The sequence below is a fragment of the Hyperoodon ampullatus genome (assembly GCF_949752795.1).
Source record: "Hyperoodon ampullatus genome assembly, chromosome: 11".
NCBI classification, from domain to species: Eukaryota; Metazoa; Chordata; class Mammalia; order Artiodactyla; family Ziphiidae; genus Hyperoodon; species Hyperoodon ampullatus.
Window position 1 is genome coordinate 31002372 of NC_136924.1, and position 25626 is coordinate 31027997.

Consider the following 25626-nt stretch of genomic DNA (forward strand, 5'->3'; position numbering starts at 1 on the left):
GGTCGTGGTAAGGATTAAATGTATACAGGAAACTCAGACAGTGGCTGACATGTTGTGTAAACCTAATGTCAAGCATTGCTTTACCTGTATCGTTGCTGTCAGATTAGTGCTTTACCTGTGTCATTTACCATGTAAAAGAATATTTGGGTGACTCTTTCCTGGGAAGTTCTTATAGTAGATCCGATATTTTCTCTGTAGCTTTTTCATTTTCCCCTACTTCAGAAAAGTTACACAAATATTTATTGAGCACAGATTATGTATCTGGGTACTCGAAGCACCTACTAAGTACCTAAATTAAGTGCCCAGTAGTATCATGCCACCATAACACTGTGTATCTTTTATTCATGGCTCCTAATCAGTTTGTAATTACAGTGTGTGCATGTGTGTGTCTGTGTGTGTATGAGAGAGAGAAAGAGAGAAATCAATTATGTGATTAGTATCTGTCCCTCTCATTAGATTTTAAGCTCTATCAGGTAGAGACTACATCTGTTTTTAATTGCCATTTCAGCCCTAGCACTTACCACATAGTAGGCACTCAGTAAATACTTGTCAGTTGAATAAAGATACTGTCCATGTTCTCTATAAGCCCAGAGTCCAGAGGGAGTGGTAGGCAGGTGAAAGAGTAATTTCAAAGCAATTTGGTAAGTGTGATGGTAGAAATATGCATGAGGTATGTGAGAGCACGGTTTAGAGGCACCTTGCCCTGCTTGGATAGAAGCAGCTCAGGGGAAACAGAATGGAAATAATGCCTGAGCTAAACCTTGAGGAAAGGTAGGCAGGAGCTAACTCGCAGAGGGCCATGTAGGCCAAACTTGGGTCCCACGGAGCAAGTCTAATGCACAAGCCAGCGCTTACACAGAAGAGGAAATTTATCACATCCTTTCCAGGTTTTACTTCTCCAGGATACACCTTCCCAGGTAAAACAGCATCTGGAGTCAAACTGTGAATTCTAGCTCTGCCACTTATAAGCTGTGTAGCCTTGAGTAAGCCACACAACCTCTCTTAGCCTTAGTTTCCTCATCTGGAGAATGGGGGAACTTGCAGCATCTACTCTTCATAGGGTAGTTACGAGGATAAATAAACTAATCTGCAGGAAGTGCTCAGCGTGTGCCTGGCATTTAGTAAGCACATGATTAGACACTGGTTATTTTCACTAATCCCTTCCGAGCCCAGGCTGCACAGCTGTCACATACATAACACCATCTGTGGAAATTACCTTATGTCACCCTCTAAACTCCCTGAGAGAAGTGGTCCAAGACAGGTTCAGCTTAGGCTGAATTTTACTCTAAAGGAAGCAGTGCCTTAGGAAAGCTTCTATGTGATGTTAAAGATACACACTGTAGAACATATAAACTCATTCTCAGATACCAGCCTCTCCTTTCTTTCCCAGGGTCTAGAAAAGGCAGCCAGACTGGAGATGATCCAAAAGAAGCCATTTCAAAGCATACATCCTGTTTATGTGTCGGCCACACTCCCCACCTCTAGAGATTCTGGTCAGGGTGGGCTGGGAGATTCCTTAGACAATCTAATAGATTAGTTTCCAGTTTAGCATAACAGCTAGACAGATTTTTGCAGTGAAGTCATCCAAGTCAATTAAAAGGCATTTTTCCCTGCTGTGAGTTCAGAAGTCCCTTTGGTTTGTTCCAGCTTTCTGGGATGTTTCATAATACGTTCCACCCTGGGTTAATTAATAACTCTTGATTCCTACTGAAATGCAAAGACCGAAATCCTGTGTGCAAGCACATCCGGGCAGGGGCTGCTGACAGGGCTGGGGTGAGCACAGCGGGGGCTCCTCTCATCAGGGAATGAGCCAGACCCCAAATAGTGGAGATGACAGCAGAGCTGGCAACAAATGTAAAGAGCGCCTGAGCAAAAGCTGAAGGTCAAAGCTGAAGGTCAAAGCTGGAAAAGTGGTGTGTGGAGGGGCAGAAGGAGGTGGAGGAGGGAGAGCATAAGCAGTTGAAGGAATCACAAGGCCAGAGATTAGGCTGGCTGGGAGTACGTTGGAATGTGGGTGTGAAGTGGGTCAGAGCAAGCGGCCAGGACTAAGCTGGTGAATAAGATGCAGTTGACCGTGGTTTGCTTTCATGCAAAGCCAGCTTAAACACATCTTGTGGGGTTGGTTCCATCCTCTCTGTTATAAGGAAAACAGGTCATCCCTTCTATTCTCAAATACAAGTTACAGGTATGAGAATGAAGCCTAAAGGGCTAAAGAACACATGCATTTTATGAAGTTCTTTCCATGAGCCTCCTCCCCGAGCATAATATTCCAGGGTATGATGTTTTTTTCACCCCAAATCCAGAGCTGAGTTTCCCTGCCTCCAGTCTCATGCCACCAATCCTACCCAGTCCATCTTCTACATCCACTATCAGCATGTGCATCCTAAAATGAAAACATGATCACGTTTTCATGTCATGTTGCCATGACCTAAAAAGTTGAATAAATATGTCCCCACTCCCTCTGGGACACGATTTCTAGCCGCATGCCTTGCCATACATAGCCCACCCCAAATAGAGACTGTTCTCTATCTTCTTTTCCAGGTTCATATCCTACCACCCTTTTGCATACTCTGGTCATTTCCCCTACATGTGACAAGTTGAGATTTAAAACACGCTCTTTTGTGGGAAGGCCTGATGGGCACAACTGCACCCTTCCTGGCCTGAGCTAATTCTCATCCCCAAGCCTCTGTGAAGTCTTTCCAAAGAGTGTCCCAAGGCAAGGTTGACAATCCCTCCCTCTTCTGTGCTCCACTATGCTTTGCATGCAACTCTGTGACAGCTCTCACCACAATGTACCATAGTCAACGCCCCCAATGTCTATTTTCCACCAGGAGAACCCTTTGAGAGTGGAGGGCTCTGTCATTAAGGCCATACAAAGCAGGTTCTCAGTAAGTGTTTCTTGAATGAAGGAGCAGTTAAGATAAGACAGTTTTGTTCATTTTTTTATTACACATCCCTCAAGAAATTAAAGGGCTTATTGAGTTCTCCTTCAGAACCCTTACTTTCCATTGGAGTCTCATCTATCTATGATACTAACAGGGGGCAGGGCAGATGTTGATGGAGTGGGGTGGCATTAGGAAGGGTAAATTACCAAACTTGGCAGGTAGAGCTAAGGAGCTATGAGCAGCACTTCCCAGGGCAAGAAGATGGACTCACTTTCATGCCCACTGCTCCTTTCTTCTCATTGCTGGTTAAGGTACAGCTACACCAGGAAGGTGGGTCATGAAGGATCATCCAACTGGCAAAGCAGTCCCTGTTGCACTTAGAATCAGCAGGGTTCATCCAACCATGGCCTCAATATACCCCCCGCTGCACTGTTTGGAGCCCACCATTGGCTATCAGTGGGGGTGGGCTCCCCACCACCCCCACTCTCAAAGAAGAAAGCCTCTTGCAGTAAATGTGGAAAGTATGAACTTCATGACTAGAGAATTAGATTAGTTCAGCTGGTATTAAAACTATCAGAAGGGGGCTTCCCTGGTGGCGCAGTGGTTGGGAGTCCGCCTGCCGATGCAGGGGACATGGGTTCGTGCCCCGGTCCGGGAGGATCCCACATGGCGGGAAGCGGCTAGGCCCATGAGCCATGGCCGCTGAGCCTGCGCGTCCGGAGCCTGTGCTCTGCAACGGGAGAGGCCACAACAGTGAGAGGCCCGCGTACCGCAAAAAAAAAAAAAAAACAAAACAAAACCCATCAGAAGGGACAAATAGTTTCTTCAAAGGGGAAGACAAAAGGTAGCATTGGCAAGTGGAGAAATGTCGTAGGAAAAACAGTGACATGGGAGATGGAAACCTGGGTTCTCCACGCTTTGCACTCCAACAATAATGTGATGTGTGTGCTAGGAATAGTCACTTCCCCTCTCTGAACCTCTGGATTAGATGATCTCCAAAGTCCCTTTCTGGCTCCACCCTTCTATGACTGTTCCACACCACCCAATCACTCAGACATTCACTCAACATTCACTGAACACCTTGACCAGGACCTGTGCTACCTGCTATGAAGGAAAAGTTAGAAGTTTACACCAGGTGCCAACTGAGTGCCATGTCTCAATGGGAAGTAATATTGGTGATATATATATATATATCAATTGATATATATATCTCTCAATAATAAAAACACACATACAAACATGAACTGTTTATATGTCTCATCCCCCAACTACAAAGCAAAGTTCTTTACAGAATGGATTATATTCTTTCCATTTCTGAATAACCCCACAGACTGACACCTAGAAACTACTCAGGCAACATGTGATCAATGATGTGAAGGTGACTGTAAAAATAGCTACTAACACTTATGCGGCACTTTCCGGGTACCAGGATCTGCTTTGCGTTCTTCACGTGTGACAACTTATTTCATTCTCACAACAACTCTACAGGTACATATTGTTGTTACTGTTATTATTATTTTCATGTCACATATGAGGAAAATGAGGTGCAGAGAAGTCAAATTACTTGCTTAGGGTCACTCAGGAAGTAGCAGAGCTGAGATTCAAACCCAGGTGATCTGGCTCCAGAGTCTGAGCTATTAACACTATTCATGTAATCTAAAAATATATAGCTACACTTAAAGACAAACAGTGAATGTTAACTCTTGGGGGAAAACAAAGAACAAACAGACTTGTTAACAGGGGAACTATGCAGCGATAAGCCAGAAACATCAAATGATGAGTCAGAGCCATTAGGATTAGTCAGGAAAGGAGGAGTCTTTTGCTGAAAGAACATCTCATAAGAACTTGTAATTTACCCAGTAGATCAAACGAGTAGGGTGAGATAGGAAGGGATGGTAGAATGATGTGCTCAAAGAACCTAAGCAAAGAGAAGAAAGGCAAAGAACCTGAAGAAGGCAAATTCAAGATCGAACATACATACACTGGTAGATCTACTTTGGTTAAGAACTAGGACCCTGGAATTGGCTGAACCTAGGTTCAAATCCCCGGTTCCCCACATTCTTAATAGCTATGTGACCCTGCCTGGACAATTTATTTAAGCTCTCTGAGCCTTAGTTTCCTCAGCAACAGGAATGTTGTGCAGGTTAAATGAATTAATGCAGGGGAAGGATGTAACATGGGCCCTAGCATACAGTCCATGCTCAATAAGTTTGCTATCATCACCATGATTATTGTTTCTCCATTTCCCTATTGTCTTCCTAAGTCAGTGAGCCTAAAGGTAGGCCAAGGATGGTGATAAACCCACATCAATCAATGCCATAGTTAAAGAGAGAAACACTTGCTCCTCTAATGAGTTATGTTTCATTTAATAGTCCTAGTGTCCCACCTGTTTTTTTTAATTCCTCCAGCTGGTTCTTACATTTGAAAAGAAAAAAACCCTCCGTGGAGACCTGCACGCTTTTAAAAATAATACAAAACAGAATGTCTGAGGTCAGGGTAAAGCCAAGCCAAACAAATAAATCTTGCAGGATTGTGTTAACAAAACAGGCTTAGTAGATCAGAGCAGGTAGAGCTCTGCTGGACTCAGCCCTGCAGAGAAACACCAAGCTCTGGTGAATTTCAAACACAAGGAGGTCAAATAAGATCAAATTATGGAGCACTTCAGAGTTCAGCATCAATGCTTGGGCTGTAACCAGGAGAGCATTCTGCGCAGGATGGTCTCCAGAACCCATGAGTCCTGTAAAGTCCTAGAAATCCAGACCCAAAGGATCTTATAGATCATCTGCACAACCTCTATGGAGGGTCATTTGTCACCATCTATCAGAATTGTAAATGTCTTGAGAGGCAGACTCTGAAATGAACATTAGCCTTTGAGAGGTTCATTAGGGAGCGCCGGGAATCACCACCACCGGAAGGGAAGAAAAGGGAAGGAAGCAGGACTGGGTAGAGCGTGAAGCTGGGCTGCACTGCCGTCTCAGCAGAGGTCTCCGCCAACTCCACAGGAGCTCTGAAGCTGGGATGGCCCTTCAGAGTTGTCTCAAATTGGGGTAAAGGAGCTAGGTCTTTATTCCCTGTGCCAGCCAAGGTCCCAGGAGATGTGCCCTTGGGCAAGGCAGATCTTTTCACCTGAGTGAGGCAGTTCAGAATGAGGGCTGACAGCTGAGGGCTGTCTTCTGGTATCAATTCCAGCAGCTGGGGGAAAGTACTTCATTCCTCAAGGTGCATTTACAGCATGCACTACCTGCAATACTTTTTTTTTTTTTTTTTTTGCGGTACGTGGGCCTCTCACTGCTGTGGCCTCTCCCGTTGCAGAGCACAGGCTCTGGACGCGCAGGCTCAGCGGCCAGGGCTCACGGGCCCAGCCGCTCTGCGGCATGTGGGATCCTCCTGCACCGGGGCACGAACCCATGTCCCCTGCATCGGCAGGCAGACTCTCAACCACTGCGCCACCAGGGAAGCCCTGCAATACTTTTTATAACCAGTTTTTCTATGCTAGATAGGAATCCTACGGCTATACTAACTGATGCTTCAAGTGAAATAGGTTTAGCATTGTTTATAACAGTAAAATTATGGAAAATAAATTGTGGTATATCCGTATGACAGCACCCTTGGCAATCATTAACAAGAGTGAGACAGCTCTGCACATACTTTCATGGAATAAACTCTAAGATATACTAGATAGAAGGGTGAGTGTGGATGGACTGTGTCGCTCACCGTCTATTGCCGTCAGCCCCACACCCATCCTATCCTCTCCTGCACTACGGGGGCTGAAGGCCTAACTCTACACTTCCCAGGTTCTTTTGACACACAATTCCAGCTAATTTCTACCAATGGGAGGCATTCCGATAAGAGTTGACGTTAGGAAGATGGTGGCAACTATTGCACTTCTTATGGTAGCAACAGAAGCTTCACAACAGCAACAGCAGTTAAAGCAGGTTGGTGGCAACTCCTGCAGCATCAGTGGGAGTGCGGGCTCATGTTCTCTACTGGCAATAGTGGCAGTTCCAGCAGTGGTAGTGACAACAGTGAATGTAGGGGACTGCTGTGGCTCTGGGCAATATGATTTCCCCCTTTGACCCATTTGGAATCAATCTTCCTTATTCAATACTCCTCCGAAATACAATGCTTTATGTTTTTCTGATCAACTACCATCTATGAAAAGCAAAGGAAAATAAACATATATGTGTATTTGATTACTGCATTTAAAATTTCTCTGAAAGTTGCCCAAGGAACAAGTGATAATAGTTAAATAAACTGGCTAATAAATAGTTAAATGATTAGTCAAAGAGAAACATTGGTGGGGGCAGGGTTGGAGGTAGACTTTTCACCAGATGCCATTTTTTACCTTTTTAATTTTTGACTATTTTAATATATTATTTTTATGCAAAAAAATAAATAAAAGAAAAAATAATAAAAGTTATATTTGATTAGGTACATACATTTCCTGTGAAATATTTCCCAAATTAACCACCCAGTTTCTGCCGGAGCATTTCCAACACAGGGACTCCTTACCTACCAAAGGGATGTGGTCTATTCATCATTACTCAGCACTGCTGAACAGTTTCTGTATATACCAAGTTGAAATCCATCTTCTTGTATGATGTACCATTAGCCAGAACTCTAATCCCAGTGAAATAATATAGGCTGGTGGTTCAGCACACGTGCAGATGAAACCTGGGTTCAAATTCCTCCCTCATCACTCATTTCAAGCAGGATGTTTAACCTTTCTGAGCCTTAGTTTCTTCATCTGCCAAATGGGGAGAGTCATAGTACCCATCTCAAAGAGTTGTGGAAAGGTTGGAATAAGATTATGCATATAAAGTGGTTTAACCAGTACATTTGGTTATTGTTCTTGGTATCTACAACACCAGCAGAAAAATGCAGTGGCTAAGAGGAGGACTCTGAATTCAGACTGCTGGGGTTCAAAAACAAGCTCCTGCCAATTATAAATCAGGCAACCTTTGGAAAAACACTTATTCCCTCTGAGCCTCAGTTTCTGTAAGATAGAGGCAATCATAGTGACCATACCAAGAGCAAAAAGCATTTATCCTTATCTTGTAAGTACTCAACATATGGTAGCTCTCACTCTTTTCAACCACTCATTCAGGTGGTGGATAACTGCACAGAGTACAGTGGGTCCTACCAAAGGCCTCTCTTCTCTGGACTAAGCATCTCCAGTTCCTTACACTGATCTCCTTTGCTTCTCTCACTCCAGCCACTCCCTTAAGAAGGCATTCCAGGCTGCTACTATTCCCTCCTGGTGTGACAGTACAACTGGATATCTCAGTGGAGTCTGGGTAGAATATTTTATGAGAGAGTTTGTGTGCTATGTGTGTGTGTATGTGTGTATGCCATCACCTTTCTGGATTCTAAATGTTGTACTTTGATAATGCAGCCTGAAGTGGCATCAGGTTTTGAGAGAGTAACAACCATAACTATAGTTACTGAGCTCTTAATATATGTGCCAGAAACTATACCAAGCATATGACTTACACTGACTTACTCACTCCACACTTTAACTCTTAGGGGGTAGAAATTATTATCCTCATTTTTCAGATGAAGAAGCTGATGCTTAGAGATGTTGTAAGTGAAAGGTCAACCCAGCTAAAATATGGAGCTCAGATTCCATCCCCAGTATATCTTACGCTGGAGTCACAATCTTAATTTCCACACCATATTTCTTCTCACGAATATTAAGAATTTGTTCAACTCAAATTTTAGGTCTTTTTTTTTCTCATGAGATTTTAATATGCTAAGTCTCCCCAGTCCTTCTCCTCTTCAGCTGAGCTTTTGAATAGGACCTTATATTGTATCCTTATTCAGTTTGATCGTATCAAATTTAATCCAGCATACTCTCTCTCCCATTAACTTCAAGTCATTGGCAAATGTAATTCAATAAATCACAGTTAAGAAGGAGCTGTAGAACAGAGCCAAGGGCAGAACTCTTTGGCAAAGCATTAGATGTATCTCTTTCAAGGTGAATTACTATCAAGTAGTCATTTCCTAATGGGGGTAATGTCCAACCTGTTACCAATCCACAAAACCAAATTAACAAACATCCAACCTCCACTTCTCTATCTCACCGACAATTATGTCTTGAAATATAACATGGCCTTTATAACAATATCTACAGTTAGGGTCCATGCTAAGAAAGGTTGCCCCAGAAAGAATTGTGGATGGTAGGCTGAAGTAGGTATGAAAAATATATACATCATGGTCCTGAGTGTTTAACTTATTTTAAGGGAGAAATTCCACCTTTGCTCCCAGCAGACAATTAAGTTGAGTAAATATATAAAGGGCAGAAGACGAACAGGATTTCAACCAACAGCCTTCCCTGGGATCCACATGCATCTACCTAAACCCATCTCAACTCCAATATCACACAAGGACAGGACTCCAAAGGAGCCACTGGCATTCCTATGTAAATCTGTGGCTTGTCCAGCTTCATAAGAGAAGGATCTTCACCTTCTCCAGCCTTTCTTTCCATCTGCTGGAGCAAGGCACTGCCATTCCTTATGCTTTGGTACCTCCATTAACACTGAGGAAAGACTATTATAATTTCAGCATTTTTTATTAGAGAAGAATGAAGCCCAAGGCTCTACCTCACCAAGCCCTAGTCTGCTAGTCTCAGAACTGTGAGTCTACTTGATATTAATCCATTCATCAACCTCACTGCTGAGTCCCACAGAGGGGTGACTTGCACCTGTGGAGAAAGAGACCCTTTGCCTCAAGTATAAACAGAGGAGAGCTTGACATGCCAGCCACCCTGGCCGGAACCTCTCAGGCCCTGCTAGGACACTGCTGTGAGGCCCTGCAGAGCCAGCAGGGCATTCTGGGTAATAGGATGCAACATGAGGCAGTTTCCCCGACTGGCCTCCCCAGGGTTTCTTGATTCCTGGCTCTGCAAAAGCTGAGGCAAACAGTTTTTGAACTGGGGGGAAGAGGGTGGAGAGAAGTGCCGGAGGCTTCCTCTAGGCTGACCACAACTAACTCATTTGTTCTGTCCAGCAAAACCCAGACAGTGCAATTATCTGGTTAATTTGGTCCTTAGTTGGGAGACAGAATTCCAAAATGTGAGGCCAGCTCAGACTAAAAAGTGGCTTCCATCCTAAGAATTTTCCTAAGTGCTATGCTTATGTGACCCACCCATCGATCCAGATGGGAAAAGACAAACAATTCAGACTCTAAGATGAGTTAAGGGAGGCCTATCTTTCAGGGAAAAATGCCCAAATGACCTGCTAATTGGTCTCTTGGCTAATTTTGCCTTCTGGCTGCCATGGAGGGAGATGACTAGAGATCAAGATGACTGTAAATTAGCCAACTTTTTCCAGCATGATCGTAGCCCTCATAGACTGCCTGAGTGTCACCAGTGCCCTGGGTGAGTTATTCTTAGGGCAATTCTCTCTGATGCTCCTGCTTATAGATTTTACACCCGTTAAGTTGGGCCAGAAGAATGGACTTGAGAATATGGGGAGGGGGAAGGGGAAGCTGTGACAAAGTGAGAGAGTGGCATGGACATATATACACTACCAAACGTAAAATAGATAGCTAGGGGGAAGCAGCTGCATAGCACAGGGAGATCAGCTCGGTGCTTTGTGACCACCTAGAGGGGTGGGATAGGGAGGGTGGGAGGGAGGGAGACGCAAGGGGGAAGAGATATGGGAACATATGTATATATATAACTGATTCACTTTGTTATAAAGCAGAAACAAACACACCATTGTAAAGCAATTATACTCCAATAAAGATGCTAAAAAAAAAAAATGCCCCTGGGGGTTTCATAAATGGGATGAGACAGCTAGCAACTGAGCATTTACCAGATGGTGTATGGAAAACTCAGATTTTTGAGGGAAGATTAAGGAAGAGCAATTTATCTCCGTTGGAAACTGACAAGCAGCCTGGAATCTGTGGAATCCATCAGTTAGTCATTCTGCAAATATTTGCTTCCGCTCTGGTATAAGCCAGGCCCTGTGTTATTTAACAGAGTGAGATCCAAACAGCTAAGGTCCCTATCCTCATGCAAATAATACCACATCTAAATATGTGGTTAAAAACTCAGATAAGGGCTAGGAAGAAAACGTTGAGGCGCTATGAAAGGGAATAACCAGCTTACCTGATTTAGATTGAGGTGGAACGGCTCAAATAAAGAATCTTTGAGAAAGGAATTTTAAAGCTAACACTTTAAGACTCTAATTTGTTTTTTTAGAAAGATCACTCTAGTTTTAGTACAAAAAATAAATTGGAAGTGGATGAAAAGATGAAGTTAGGAGGCTGTTGATTAGGAAGATTGGATGAGAGCCAGTGATGGTTCAGCCAAGGACCTAGGCAATGGGAATGGAGAACAGTGGGTGGACTAGAGAGACGTGGGACATGGAGTCCACAGCACCTGGTGAATGGGTGTAGTGGTGGAGGGAGAGGGAGGTATCCCGGAGACCATGCAGGTTTCTGGCTAAGGTGCAAGGTAGATGGTAGCACTCTGCACTGAGAGAATTTGGGAGGATGAGTAGGCTGGGGCCAGGGAACGACAATGTGTTCACACATCATTCCATACCCTGTACTTCCAGGCTCCTTACCTTTGCTCATGCTGATTCAGTCTCATGCACTCTTCCTGTTGCAATCGCCACTTGTTGAAATACTATCCATCCTTTAAGATCCATTTCAAGTACCACCCCCTCCTTGAAGTCACTTCTGACTCCCTCAAATAGTTGTGGCCTCTGGTGCCCACAGCACTAAGTTTGGACCTCTCTTTCCTGGATTCTACCTGTGTTAGGTTCTGTGAAGACTTACCTTGCCTCCCTTCCTAGACCACAAGCTCTTCGGGACAGAGCCTCTGCTTCTCTATCCTTGTTCCCCACGTGTTAGCTAGCTAGCATAGCAGACGTTTGACAAATATTTGTCAAGTGAACAAAAATAACCTGCTCTTTGCCATGGAAGGAAAACCAGTAGAACATTGGACTGACTTGAAAGCCACGGGATCAAATCGAAATTCAAGCTGTAGATGTTTTAATACTAAGCCAACTCAAATTTGATGCTCAGAAAAGCTTTCTGTTCCTCCAACACACAAAACTCAAAGAGTGCCATAAAAGTCAAACCTCTCTATTTTTTTATCGTGCTTTTCTGAGTTCCTCTTATAGCAGGAACCTTTTCTATCTTATTAATTGTTTGCCTTTGATGATGAGGATAATGATAAATGGGTAACATTTACTAAGTGTTGATATATGCCAGGTGCTGTTCGAAGTACTTTTCTTGGACTAACTCATTTGATCCTCTCAGCTACCCTGTGAAGTTGATGCTATGATTACCCCAATTATACGGATGAACAAACTGAACTTCAGAGAGCTCAAGTATTGTTGAACCAACATCACACAGCTGGGACTGGAACCTAGAGTCTAGCTCCAGAGCCCATGCCCTGATGTGCCCTTCTAAGGCCAAGCATGGTGCCTGGTATTGAGTTAGTCCCCAGCAAATGTTCACTGAATGAATGGAAGGAGCCCTGGATCTGGAGACCACAAGTTCTGGTCCTAATTCTGTCACTGACTTCCACTGTAGCCAGGGGCAAGTCTGTGCTTCTTTCCCTATAAAATGAGGGGTATGGATGTTGATACCAGTGGTAATAACAAGAGCCAGTATTCGAGATTCTAATCTCTTTTGAAGCTTTACATAATTTAATCCCAAGGAAAATGAGACGCAGAAAGACTGACTTGACCAATATCTAGAAAACAAGGGAGCCCGGATTCAAACCCATTGTGCTCCTGCATTGTGCTTCCTAGCCCAAGTGGTTCCAAGGAGACACCTCAGGGACCACGGTGGGGAAAGGAGGGAGGTGGAACAGGACGGAGCAGATGGACTTTAGGGCTCCCTATGCCCGTTTCCATCAAAGAAGCTTTACGTGTCTCAATTTGGTAGAATGGGCTCCTACTTGCGATTTCCTTTAAATAAAAGTTCTGCTGTTAAAACAAAAAGGTTGAAAACCATTGGACTAAATAAATCTGTAATTTAAGAAGTCTCCCAAGTATAAGTCAGGATTTTTCTGGTAATCTTGACTCATTATAGTTATATACGATGGGGACGAAGGGTGCTCCTGGGAACAGCTCCAGCTATAGAAAAAGTCATGGCGATAGCGCTAAAGCCTCAGCTCCAACCTACCTGTTCCACTCGGATCTCAATCTCTCCATTCACCTTCTTTCCATGGAAATACTTGGCCCTGTGAAGGAGAGGAAGAAATCTACTGAGTAAGGATGCAGACTGCTTCACTCTTTTCTCCCTTTTCCCAAAGGCCTTACCCCCAGAGGTGCATGTCCAGACACATTCCCCACCTTCCTGCTCTCTCCCACCTAGACAGGTGATTTTCTCATTCTTTATATATATTGTGTGAGAGAGGGGAAAGAGTACAGGATGGGAGGACTGGACGCTCAGGTTCTGGTTCTGCCAAGCTGCTTTACCTCCCCGTGTCACCGTTTTATCCTCTGTAAAGGGAGATAGTTATACGTGCACGATATATTTCTAAACATTATTTTAAGGATCAAAAGAAATAAAGAATCCTACGTAAATAAATAATGCAGAATTCTTTTATTGAGTTATACCCTATGTGATCCATAAAGGACATTTTAAGTTGCTCTATCCGACTCCTCATTTCTTTATTTGTCCATCTGTCCAACGAAGCAGACCTCGTCTGTCCCTTGGTCCATCCATCCATCCAACCACCCTTCCATCACCTTTCCTCTACACCCCTGCTTCTGTCTTCCCATTATCAATAAATGGCATCCCATCTACCCATCACTCAAGGCCAATACCTAGACTTCATTCTTGTTTCCTCTTTCTCTCTCCCTATCCCCATGGATTCTACACTCTAATTATTTCTCAAATCCATCCACTTGCCCATGTTTCTCTGTAAGCACCCTAATCTTGACCTTAGTCATCTCTTTTCTCATATAAATTCTCTTTTCATACTCTACTTTTCTTTCATGGCACTTATTATAATTGAAATTACTTGCAATTAGTAACTGGGTTTCATGCCTGTGTCCAACCAAACTATAACACAATTCCTCCAGGCCAGGAACAATCTACCTTACTCATCATTCTATTCCCAACACCTACCAGAATGCTTGACACACAGTAGGAGCTCAATTAACATTTGTTGAAAGAATAAATGATTGAAGAGATAGACGGGGGAAAAATTGTTGAATACTTACTCTGTGCCAAAAACGGTGCTATATTCTTAGTCTTTCTCATTTAACACAGCTACCACCATGAGGTGGGTATTATTATTTCCCTTCTATAAATAAGGAAACTGAAACCCAGAGAGACGAAATACTTTGCCTAAGCAGCTTTAATCCTGGACTTCCACTGCCACATCAATTTTTTTTTCTCAGCTCTGAAAAACAGCAGCAAATGTTGGGGTGCTCCTGGGTTTAGATGCCCTCCCACAAAGCAAAAGTAATACAAGTTTCCATCTGCTCTTTCTGGTTGTTGGTATGATGAAACTAATAGTTCTCAGTGATTTGCTATAATCTGAGCACCGTGTTAAGCATTTCCATAGACGTTCCCCGGGGCACAGACAGCTCTTTGCTCCCAATCCCAATTCTCCTCTTTGCCTACAGTGAGAGTGTTTATAGACTGGCACCAAGAAATGTATATCCCAACTCTCCATTTAGCTAGGTATGACCACATGATTGAGTTCTAATCAGTAATGTTACATCCAAGAGTCTTCTGCTTAGTTTCTTCTTCTATTCTTTTCCCTGGAACATCGATGTTGCCACCTCTTTTTTCAACCTTCCAGATTGAACCTTTGCTACAAATTCTCTGACCAAGCTGCAGTCTCTCTGCTTCTGAAGTCTATGCACACTTAGCAGATGCCAGTGGAGTTCATCTCTTTCCAAGACTGCCTCAGTCACTGACTGATGGCTGTAATATTAATGCCACTTTTACTTATAATGTTGACTGGCTTAGATGTCAAGTAGGTAGAACTTAATGGGAACAGGAGTTATTAGTGTGACTTGAAAGCAAGATTTGTTTTTTTCTCCCAGGATGGTCTTCAACAAAATGTGTGTGCAGCCAGCCTCATGCAAAGAGAACCTTTTCATGTAGTTTGTGAATTTTATGAATCCTTAAAGGTAGTGCTGGCAAACCCCAGACCCTGGGATAAGACCCCCCTCTAATATTTGTAGGGCTTGGGACAAAAGAACAAATGGAAGCCTATGTATCATATGCCTGATATTTAAAATTGATAAAGCTGGCAAACATTTAAATAAAACATGCCTATCTTCCTTCCTTGACCAACATAACTTCATAATGACCTGGAAGGGTCAGAATTTAAACTTCTCAGAATTCTTGGAGATCCACCCAGAACATGGTGGCATGGGGGTTGCCAGCTCTTGGTTTCCATCGTCCTTCCTAATTCTCCTCCCACCCTCCTCTCCTGCATCACTAGGGCTTCTTGTGCATGCATGTGGATGACCCAGCCCACATGGCCAAGCTTCATCTCCTCACCCACACCCCCATCAACAGTGCCTTGGCCATGTCTGGGGAGGATGGATCTGGGAATTGGCCTACACAGGCCCTGGAATTGGGCCTGGGTCCCTATGGGCAGGGATTTCTACAGGTCTGGGTACCCACTGCATGATCAAAGGGTGCAATTTGCAGGGTCCTCCTTTGCTGTCAGGAGTATAGCTAGTAAGGGCCAGAGTATGACTTAGGGCAGGGGTCCCTGTCACTTGGGTTTACAAGAAGTACTGGATGATCCTGGGACCTCAGAATGGTAACTAATGAATGAAATCACTGGTATACTGGGAAAAGCATGGATCTGGAATCACAGAGGCTTGGGCAAAGTCTTAGCTCTACAACTCACTGCATGTTCCAAGACAAGGAACTTAACCCCTCCAGGTCATAGTTTTGTCATTTGTTAAGTGCTGATAACATGTGCCAGCCAAGATGTGGTGAGAAATTCACTTGATCCTGTACCTGAAGGGCAGTAAGTAGTGTGTGGGCTCAGAGCCAGACCACGTGGATGCAATCCCAGCGCCACCACTCACTCACTGTGTAACCTTGGGTAACTCATTCAACCTCCATGTGCCTCAGTTTCCACACCTGGGAAGCAGGGATAATCACAGTAACTATCCCACAGGGGTGCTGTGAGGATTAAATGAGACACGACGTACAAAGCACTTAGAATGGTTCCTGGCACAGAGTAAGCTCCAAAGTATACAGCCCAGGGTCTGAAACAGAATCAACAATGACAGCAAAGAAACCACTGAGTGTGTATGCTGTGGCTACAGGTGCCATACGTGGGGACCCACAAACAAACATAATCCTACCGTCATGGGGGTTACAGAAAAGAATTACAGTTCATCTCACTTTGATCTGCCCCGTTAGCGCAATAAGAAGTTGGTGATGCTGCTGATGATAAATAGGCGGCACTGGTACCGAAGGCCTGCAAGTCCTTCACATCCCTCCTCCTATTGATGTGACCCCAGTGTCCACCCTGAGGAGCAGCAGGGCCAGGACTAGCCCCCACAGGTTCAAAGTCACACAGAGCCTCTAAGCAGCAATGGTGAGTTAGACCTTGTGCTTAAAGATTTTCAGGATTCAGCTAGACCCTCTGGGAACCTTCATGATCTGGACCCTGTTAACCTATGGCCCATTTCTTCTCTGGCTTTCTGCCCACCTACTGCACACACTCAACTTCCTGTGATTCCTATGCTTTTATGACTCTGAGCCTTTGTGTTTGCTGTTCTCTCCTTCTCTGCTTGGTTACCTCTTTCTCATGTTCGAGATCCCTGCTACTGTTTCTTTGAAAGCACCCCCCTAACGAGGCTGGGTTAGGTGTCCCTCCTCTGGGTTCCCACGGGGCGCTCTACTTAACAACCATATAACACATATCACTGTGTGTTGGAATGACATGTCCCTTGCCCCCGTACACCTAGTCTGTGAGCTCCTGGAAACCTGAAACCGTGTCTTGATGCTCACTGAATCGCCCGAAAGCAGCACAACGTGCCAGGGCACAGGCACATGTTTAAGGAATGTTTGCTGAATGGGTAAATGAATAATGTTTCCAGGGATAGGCCACGGGGCATCCAGTGCTCCAGCTGCTCTACTGCCATCTACTGGTGCAATGCTGTAACACACTTACAAATCCATACCCATTACCATGTGGGGTCACCATTCAGTATCCAACACACACAACCAGCAGCCCTCGACGGGATTCTAACTCAGAACTCAGAGCACTACACCAATATCACCCAAGCATCTCTAGCCTCCACGGGCCTCACCTTCTCAGGAAAAACACTTGTTTTGCCCATCTCTGGAATGTTTACTACAGGGCCTGCCAGATGGACTCAGGCTGAAGCTGAGGGTCAGGCAGTCCATCCCCCTGCTTGGCCGAGAGTCAGAAGTCTGTCTCCTGACAGGCCACACAGACTGCTGCCTCCTTGCCTGGGGCTCATTCAGGCTTGAGCAGCTTCTGAACAGTTCTGTCTGGCAGAGGAAAGGGTAGGGATGGTCTGGAATTCTAGATGCCCTGGGGGCTGGGGCTGCTGCCTGTGTCATTGCCCGGCTGTTTGACCTCAGGCAAAATGGATGACCCCACTGTGCCTGAGTTTTCTGTCTTCCTAATGCAGACCTCTTCCTAATGCCCTAATATGTTTATCCTCATAATGAGATCCCTGAATCCACAGGCCAATCAGTCAAGTCCTTGGACAATCAGTCAGGTCCTTGGCCTTGGGAAGGGGTTGGGGGAAGCTCTTGATTCTACAAAGCTTCCATCTCTGTGGGTGGTCTTGGATTTTACTGCCACATCAGAGGCACCAGGAAGGAGAATATTATAAAACCAGTGCTGCCTGGGGTGGGAAATCCCTAGTTTGGGGAGGCGGGATGTGGTGAGTGAGCAAGATTTATGGGGAGCGATACCGAGTTCTTTCCTGGCTGCAGCAGGGGCCGAAGGAAGAGGAGAATTAGCACAAACCGCATCCACCTGTGTCCAAGCAGCCCCCTTCTCATAAATCCCATCTGGGATGTACAGTCAGTGAGGCTAGGCCTTGGCGGGGCCCTCCCTGGGGAGGAGAGGGTCAGGAATGTTCTGTCTCAGAGTAGCTGGAGGAGAACGAAGGCAGGGATCTGGCCCTAGAAACAGATTTTCTTAGTTCTGATGTAACATGCCCACTGCTCATTTGTGGCCTGGACAGAAGCTGGGGGAGATGGATGACAGACCACACAGGAGAACCCTGAAGGTGGACACGCTCAGGGTTTTCTCAGTGAGCAAGATGAGGAGGGTCACATGACAGGCTGGATGGATGAAGGTGTGACAAAAGCAGGGCCTTTGAACACAGAGTTGCAACTCAGAGATCCCATTCTAACTCCATTATCTACTCCTAAGAATAGCTAACCCTCCTGGTCCCCTCCCACTGCCAGAGGCGACCCTCCAATGATGGGGCAGCCTCATCGTACCTCTTTGCAACTGGGGGGGGGGGGGCTCCAGTGAGTTAGGACAGGGAGGGACCCTCTGAGAGTGACAAGGCCCCTTGCACCTGTATAGGGACCTGTGAAGGTGAGGAAGTGAGACATACTAGGGCCCCGAGCCACATGATTGATGAATGTCCCCTCGTAGGCTTCCGACAGCAATAGGGAAGGAGATTTGTGTGGGCAGCTCTGATCACAATTCACATCATTTATTCACTCCCTCATTTAACCACTACTTACTGAGCTTCGTAAGGACTGGGCACCCTACTAGGCATGAGGGGAAAGGCTGATACAGTCCCGGCTCTTGTGGAGCTAACATGCTCTTGGAAAAGTCAGGACTAACCAGGTGAAAAGGAAATGATGAATACAGTGAACAAGGTGGTATAGGGTAGGAAGTGGGGAGCAGGGAGATCTGAGCTGGGGTAGCGAGGGAAGGCTTCTTTGGAAGACATTTAACACACTTGTACTAACCATCTACTGTGTGCTCGAGCCTGCAGACTTTAAGGAAACAGGGATGAAGATAACATCCTCATCCCTGAGTTCTTGGCCTCAGGGGGCTTACTACCTAACAGGAGGGAGAGACCCATAAAGGACAAGGACCACACAGGGCATTAGCCCAAAGAGCAGGTCAGCCCACAGAAAGGGACCCAGCCCAGTCTGAGAGCCAGGGGCTACTTCCCTGGTGAAGTGGCCCAGTTCATTCATTCATCCATCCATCCATCCATCCATCCATCCAATGTTTGGTACTTATCCTTTGCCAGGACGAAGGGCTACAAAGATGAATCTGAGAAGGTCTGATGTGTGTGTATGTGTGTGAAAGGCACATACAAGGACACATGAGTTGGGCAGGCACTGGTGGCGCTCAGGGGGCTGATGAAGCTTCCTGGGGCATGTCTCCCAATATGCAGGAAAAATGAGCGACAGGCATGGAGCAGAAGACCTAAATTTGAATTTGCAGCTCTGGCACCTGCAACGTTTGAACAAGCCTCTGCCTCCTTATCTACAGGGTGGGGATGGGAAGATCCACCCACAGATAGGGTCATGAGGATAAAATGAGGACGCAGATGTGAAGGCCTCCGGGAACCTGCCAAAAACGTGCCAGCAAGTGGGCTGCTCACTGGTGGGCTGCTGGGGTGGACTTCACCCTCCAGGTAAAGAGGGGGGCAGGCACTGCCAGCGTTAGCAGAGGACAGACCCAGGTCCTCTCCAGCTCTGCTCTTTATTTCCTAGTGCTGCCTCAGACAAACATCAACCTTCCTGAGCCCCAGTCTCATTTGAAAAAGTAAGCACATCACTATGTATCACTATGTCTGCTGTAAGGCCCCATGAATGAGATCCCTGACACCCGGCAAGTGTTCACTGTTCATCTCTTTCCCTCCTGTCCTTCAACAAGTGGGCATGTACCTGAGGAAGTGACACAGCATTTAGGGGAAGGTGGCAGTATCTTCCTTGCTCTAAATGGAACTCCTGCTTCATGTCTAGCATGATGGAAACCTGCCTTGGCTGCCGCCTGGGAGCTCCTCTTCCCCCCCAGCACCAGCCTTTAGGGTAAACAAAATCGTCAGCCACCCACTCACTCTGACAGCAGAGATCATGCTAGAATGTTATCTCCCAGTTCCTAGCCCTCTTCTCTCCAAAGACACAACACTGTGTCACCCTCATTCCCACAGAATTCTGAAAATCCACAGCCTTCACTCCACCAAGACAGTTCACATTTAGAAGGCTAAGCTGTTCGCTCAGCAAACATTTAATGAGCATCTATTAAGAGCTCAACCTGGGGAAATGCCCATGAAAATGGTTACACACTGAAAGGTAATTCATACCAAGGTGCAAGTGACTTGTATCTGATCATCCGTAAAAGGCGTTTAGATGGTATAAGGAGGATGAGAAGAAGGGGACCATGAGAATATTAAGTGTTTGATTTAGAAAGGGGTTGTGAGGCCTGTCAAGGTGAGAAGGGCAAGGCACAGAAGGAGAAAGCTGTGAGAAGTCATTTTCCCTCCTCCTCCCTCCCTCCACTTATTCATCCATCTAGCCATCCAATTACCCATGTGCTTATCCATCCACCCATCCATCCATCTACCCATCCATCCATCTACCCATCCATCCATCCATCCACCCATCCACCCACCCATCCATCCATCCATCCATCCATCCATCCACCCACCCACCCACCCACCCACCCATCCACCCATCCACCCACCCATCCATCCATCCCTCCATCCAGGGTCTACTATGTGCTTAGCACTGTGCTAGTCCCTAGGAATTATGCTGAACAAAAGAGCCCCCTGCCATCCTGGTGCTCCTGGTCTAGCCAGGAGACAGGTCCAGATGAGGAATATTTACCCTGACTCCTGTCTTCATCAGAAGTTGCCAACTGGCAAACCTCATGGAGTCCACAGTCTTGTTTTGTTGGACTTAAATTACATACTTTTAATTTTAAAATAGAAAATTCATATAAAGAATTCAGATTTCTGGCTTCCCCTGAAAATCAGTAACTGGGCAACACCACACCTGTATTCCCACATGGCAAAAACTGGCTGAGTGGACGGCAGCTAGTGCCTTCAGAAGGGCATCAGTTCCCACACTCAACCGTCCCCACTGCTCCCTGTTGTCTCTCTGCAGCCAGAGTCAAGTGGCAGATACATTTGTCATGGAGCTTGCGCTGTTGTTTTCCTTGTAGCAGGGAAATATTTCTCTGTGCCCGTGCCTTTTCCTAACACCTGCCTCTTCACTCACTGACCACCTTGTCTCCTGTGAGCAACTGCACAGGAAACCCCTAATTTAACGAATTCCATTATGAAAATGGCAATTAGCTCCGTGCAAACCCTCAGGAAGCCCACACGTCCACCCCTTCTCCCAACTCAGAGTTGGAGGTCAGGAAAATGGACACAAAGCACCATCCCCTCTCTTGCCATTACAGCCTCCCTCCTGTCAAGGAAACACATCCCAGGCAGGCTTCCACAGGACCCAGGAGAAAAGACATTCTGTAATGAGGCCGGCATGCACCCAGTGACATGCCTCCCACAGGGCAAGGCTATAACCAGGCAGGTGAAGTCTGGAGGAACAGGAACAGCTACTGCTAGGAGAGCCCATGGCATCTGAGGGACTCCTTCGAAAGAGGAGGACCTAGGTGAGAAAACCACATTTTGGAGGGTGAGGGAAGACTCAGAAGTTGAACAGCTGAACTCTTCAGAAAAAAGCAGGGCAAAGGCAGGAAAAGTGACTGAGACACAAAGCCAGAGTGGGGAAAATGAAAAGCTGCAGGTCTGAGCCTCCTTTAAGGGCTTGCAGGCTGACTCTTTTAGAGTGTGAGCCTCTTCTGCATTGTTCCTCCCAAATCACCAGCCCAGTTGTACTGGAATACCCGCAAGTGACAGGGGGCTCACTCCCTCACCGGGAAGCCCACGTGGTCTTTGGATGACTTTACCATTCTGTGCACTGAGCTGACACGTCTCCCTATTTGTCTGCTTCATTGGCCTCAGTTCTACCAGTTGGGAGCCACATGAAACCAGTCCTCTAGCTCAGTGGTTTCTAAACTTGGCTCTTCATCATTTAAAAAAAGTTTCCTGAGCTCTCCTCTGGGTATTTTAACTCTGTAGTTCTAGGGGTACATCTCAGTGTGGCCTGTCTTGCACCCATTCTGACTTCTAGTAACAGCACCTCTATCTGCACTTGCACACATGGAACCAAGCCTCTCTCTTGCACACAGTCTTGATGGGACTGTCCCCAAGTGTCCCCAGGACACACTGTGGAACCAGCCAGGTTTGTTCTTGCTCAGGAATTTGATTTTTGAGCAGAGAGGCACAAGGTTGGGAGGAAACAGGAGCTGACGGCTCCAGAGACTGTCCACAAGTCCCTGCCTCTTAGGTCCTGGCAGAGCCCTGGGTCCTGACCTCTCCTAAACTCGGGTCTTCATGGCTTTTCTTTTCATTCTGTGAGCCTCCCACATATTTTCAATAAACTCCCATTTTGCCTAAGTCAGCCAAAGTAATTTCTTTTTCTTGCAAACAAAGAACTCTATCCACTACAGAAGGTGTAGGGTGGTGCCTGGTAGTCTGTCATTCTGATGGAAACAGTGTTTTGGGGACCGTGATCTTAGTCTATTGTCATTGTTTGACTTATGAAGAAACTGAGGCCCAGAGAGGAAAGTGGCTCCACTGAGATCGCACAGCATCAGCAGAGGAGGGAGAACTTAGGAAGAAACAGCACAGATCAGATTCCTCCCCACATTCCCTTCTGCTCAAAGACACTTCCCCCAGATTTCCTAGCCACAGTCTGAGGGTGAAGACTCTACCAGGGCAGGAGACAACTCTTCACTGTTTTCCCCTCTCTCCCTCTCTCCCTGCAAGAGCAGGGAAGGAAGCAGCAGGGGCACCAGGCCTCTGGATTGGATGGCGGGGAGACCTCACGGAGAGAGGTCAGCACTTGAAAAATTCCTCAAGTCAAAGGGCTCGGGGCCTGGGTGCCACACAAGGCCCTCACTGTGTGTGTACATTGTCCTCCTGATAAAAGGGGCCGGGCCTGGGAAAACGGCGCTGGTGTCCAGGCGACGGGGCAGGCTGCTGGGGAATGCCCAAGGCCCCTCCCCGCCCAGGCACCAGGGCGGAGGGAGGGGGAGTGGCAGAGGGTGCCCAGAGTGGAAGGACGAGCCCAGAAGTCCAGCACCGCTCCAGGTTGTGTGAGGTGGCCTCTGTGAGTCAGCAGGTGAAGGGAGTAGGGGGGTGGCAAGACCCCTCTCGTCAAGACTTTCTTAGCTCCCTCTCCCTCCACCTCTGGCTTTCCCCACAGGGAACTGGCAGGGCCCGTCCTGGTTCAAGGAGAGTCTTAGGGGTGGGGGAAGTGGTGGAGGGAGGCATAAGGATTTTGTTTCCCAGAGCCAAGTGTCTTCAACAGAGAGGTGTGTATCCCCCATTGAGCCCCCCCCAAGCCAACTCCAGGAGGAGGGGACCAGCTCGGCCCCATCTTCCCATCTTCAGAGTAGAGAGTGTGCCAGCCTACCAGCATCCAGACACCCCTCCTCCAGGGCTTCTAGGAGACAGCTCTCAATCATACCCAGCTGAACTGAGAAACATGCCAAGTGGCTTCCTTCCCCCTGGCTCCCAGCGCTATTATATTCACTAGCAATTAGTGGTTGAAATTAATTGTTAATACCAGTTACCATTTCAGTGCCTGTATGGCAGCTAAGCCCAGTACTAGCCCCACCTATGCCATCATCTCTAACTCTATAGTGACCCCTCGTGAAAGATGTGCCACGATCCGATCCTGCCTTACAACTGAGGAATGTGAGGCTCAGAGGTCAGACTTGCCCAAGGTCACATAAGTGAGTGAGAGAACGGGGGCCCAGGCAGCCTGCCTCGATACTGCCCACTTGGTTTTGCTCCTGCCCTGCTAGTAACTGAGATTGTTCAGTCCTCATCACAGGCAGGGAAAGCTGCTTCCTGAGCATGGGGTCGACTGGGGGAGCCTGGTTTGGCTCCCCACCCAGAAAGCAAAAATATGCAAAGGCCAGCCTCTCACTGGGCGCATGTTAGCGGGGCTGGGCACTGTCTCTCGTTGCCACCTCCATCAGTAGCGTGGCCAGATAAACTAGTGGACACTCAGTTAAATTTTTTTTTAATATATTTTAAAAAATATTTATTTACTTATTTGGCTGCCCCAGATTTTAGTTGTGGTATGCGGGATCCAGTTCCCTGACCAGGGACAGAACCCGGAACCCCTGCATTGGGAGCACGGAGTCTTAACCACTGGACCACCAGGGAAGTCCCAACATCCAGTTAAAGTTGAATCCCAGGTAGACAACAGATAATTTTGCAGTATAAATAAGTCTATACCAAATATTGCATGGGATATACTTATACTGATTCATTGTTTATCTAAGTATTAATCGGGCATCCTGTATTTTTATTGGCTAAAACCGACAACTCTACCCAAAACCTCTGCTGGTGATGCCAGTTCTGAGTTAATGCTGCTCCCCAACCCCCCCAGAAGGTGGCACAGTGGGAAGTGGAAAGTCCTGGTCACCCTGGGGCCAATTAGGTCACAGCAAGGCTTCTAGGGCTGCCAAGACACCCTGAAGTGTCTTGCACCTTCACTCAAGCAGCCTGAAGCAGCTCAACTCTAAGGTGGAGGCTGGAGCCTTTGAGTTATCAGCTGGGCAGGAAGGAGGAAGGAGCCTGGGGAATAGCATGGAAGTGTCTGGTACCCTTCCCGAATTCCAGGGCAGCTGAGTGCTTTCTGAGAAAGGCTCTCCCCCAGAGCATCCTCAATCCTGAACTTTCCCTTAATAATAATAACAGCCTTGGCAAAAGCATCCATTTGCTTGTTAATTATATCCTCCATTTATCCTATTGTACCAAGTTCAAGGCACTGTGCTAGGCTCCGGGGATACGGTGGTTAAACAAGACAGGTCTAAACTCTACCTCCTGGAGCTGATGTTCTAGAGCAGAACTGCATCACAGGTAAACAAACCATCACACTGAAAAACATCCATGAAGGAGAGGAACAGAGTATTGGAGCCTCACACCTCCTTGTGAGCTTAGTGGTATGGTGAAGGGGGTGGCATTATAAACCCACTTTACACATGATGAAACAGAGGCTCAGAAAGGTAAAGCAGCTTGGCCAAGACCTCAGAGCAGGTGAGCGGCAGAGCTGGCGTTTCAATCCTGACCTGCCACCTGCCAGCCCTGAGTTCTCTGCATTTTATCTTCTTCCCGATTTTTAACTCTCTTGGGGAATCATGTCAGCCATGTGTTAGGAAATCACACTTTAATATCAAAACACAGGGGAAAAGAACAGAAAAGACGCTGTCGGAGCTCCCTTGGTGCTTCAAAAAGAGGAAAATAGTCCAAGGGCCACTTCTGCAAAGGGTCCAACTTCCAAGGCTAAGCTTACAAGTGTCTGGTTGGCTGCGGGAAGGCCCTCTTCCCCTGGCACCTTAACATTCTGGCTGCCCAAAGGCACTGGTAGGGCAGGGCTGCCTAACTCGAGGTGGGTGCTTTCCTTTGAGGATGAGGCCACCAGGATCCTGTGCTTGGCCACAGTGCTGTAACAAGCAGTCCTGCCCTCAGACACCGAGCATGTGTGGGTGCGTGCACACATGTGAGGCTCCAGAGCCCTGCTCCATGGGCTGACACCCTGTGCTCAGGTGGGAGAGGGAAGAATGATAAGAGAACAGGGATGCCCAGCCTTGCCAGCTGGATGGCCTAAGCTGATCCAGAGGCCACCAGCATCTGCTCTCATTTGGGCTCAGAGCCTCAGTTTTCCTTATTATTAAAATGAGAATAGT

At 46.5% G+C, this 25626-nt stretch overlaps 1 protein-coding gene across 1 annotated transcript in view; it reads right to left on the minus strand.

Moving 5' to 3' along the window:
- The window catches only part of SYN3 (synapsin III), a gene marked incomplete at both ends in the record, with an annotated part of 425000 nt that overhangs the window by 393430 nt on the left and 5944 nt on the right, over positions 1-25626 (minus strand). Inside the window, one exon of the mRNA XM_079715155.1 lies at positions 13032-13089. Within this exon, the coding sequence (XP_079571281.1) occupies positions 13032-13089 (58 nt within the window). The remainder of the gene's footprint in view (positions 1-13031; positions 13090-25626) is intronic.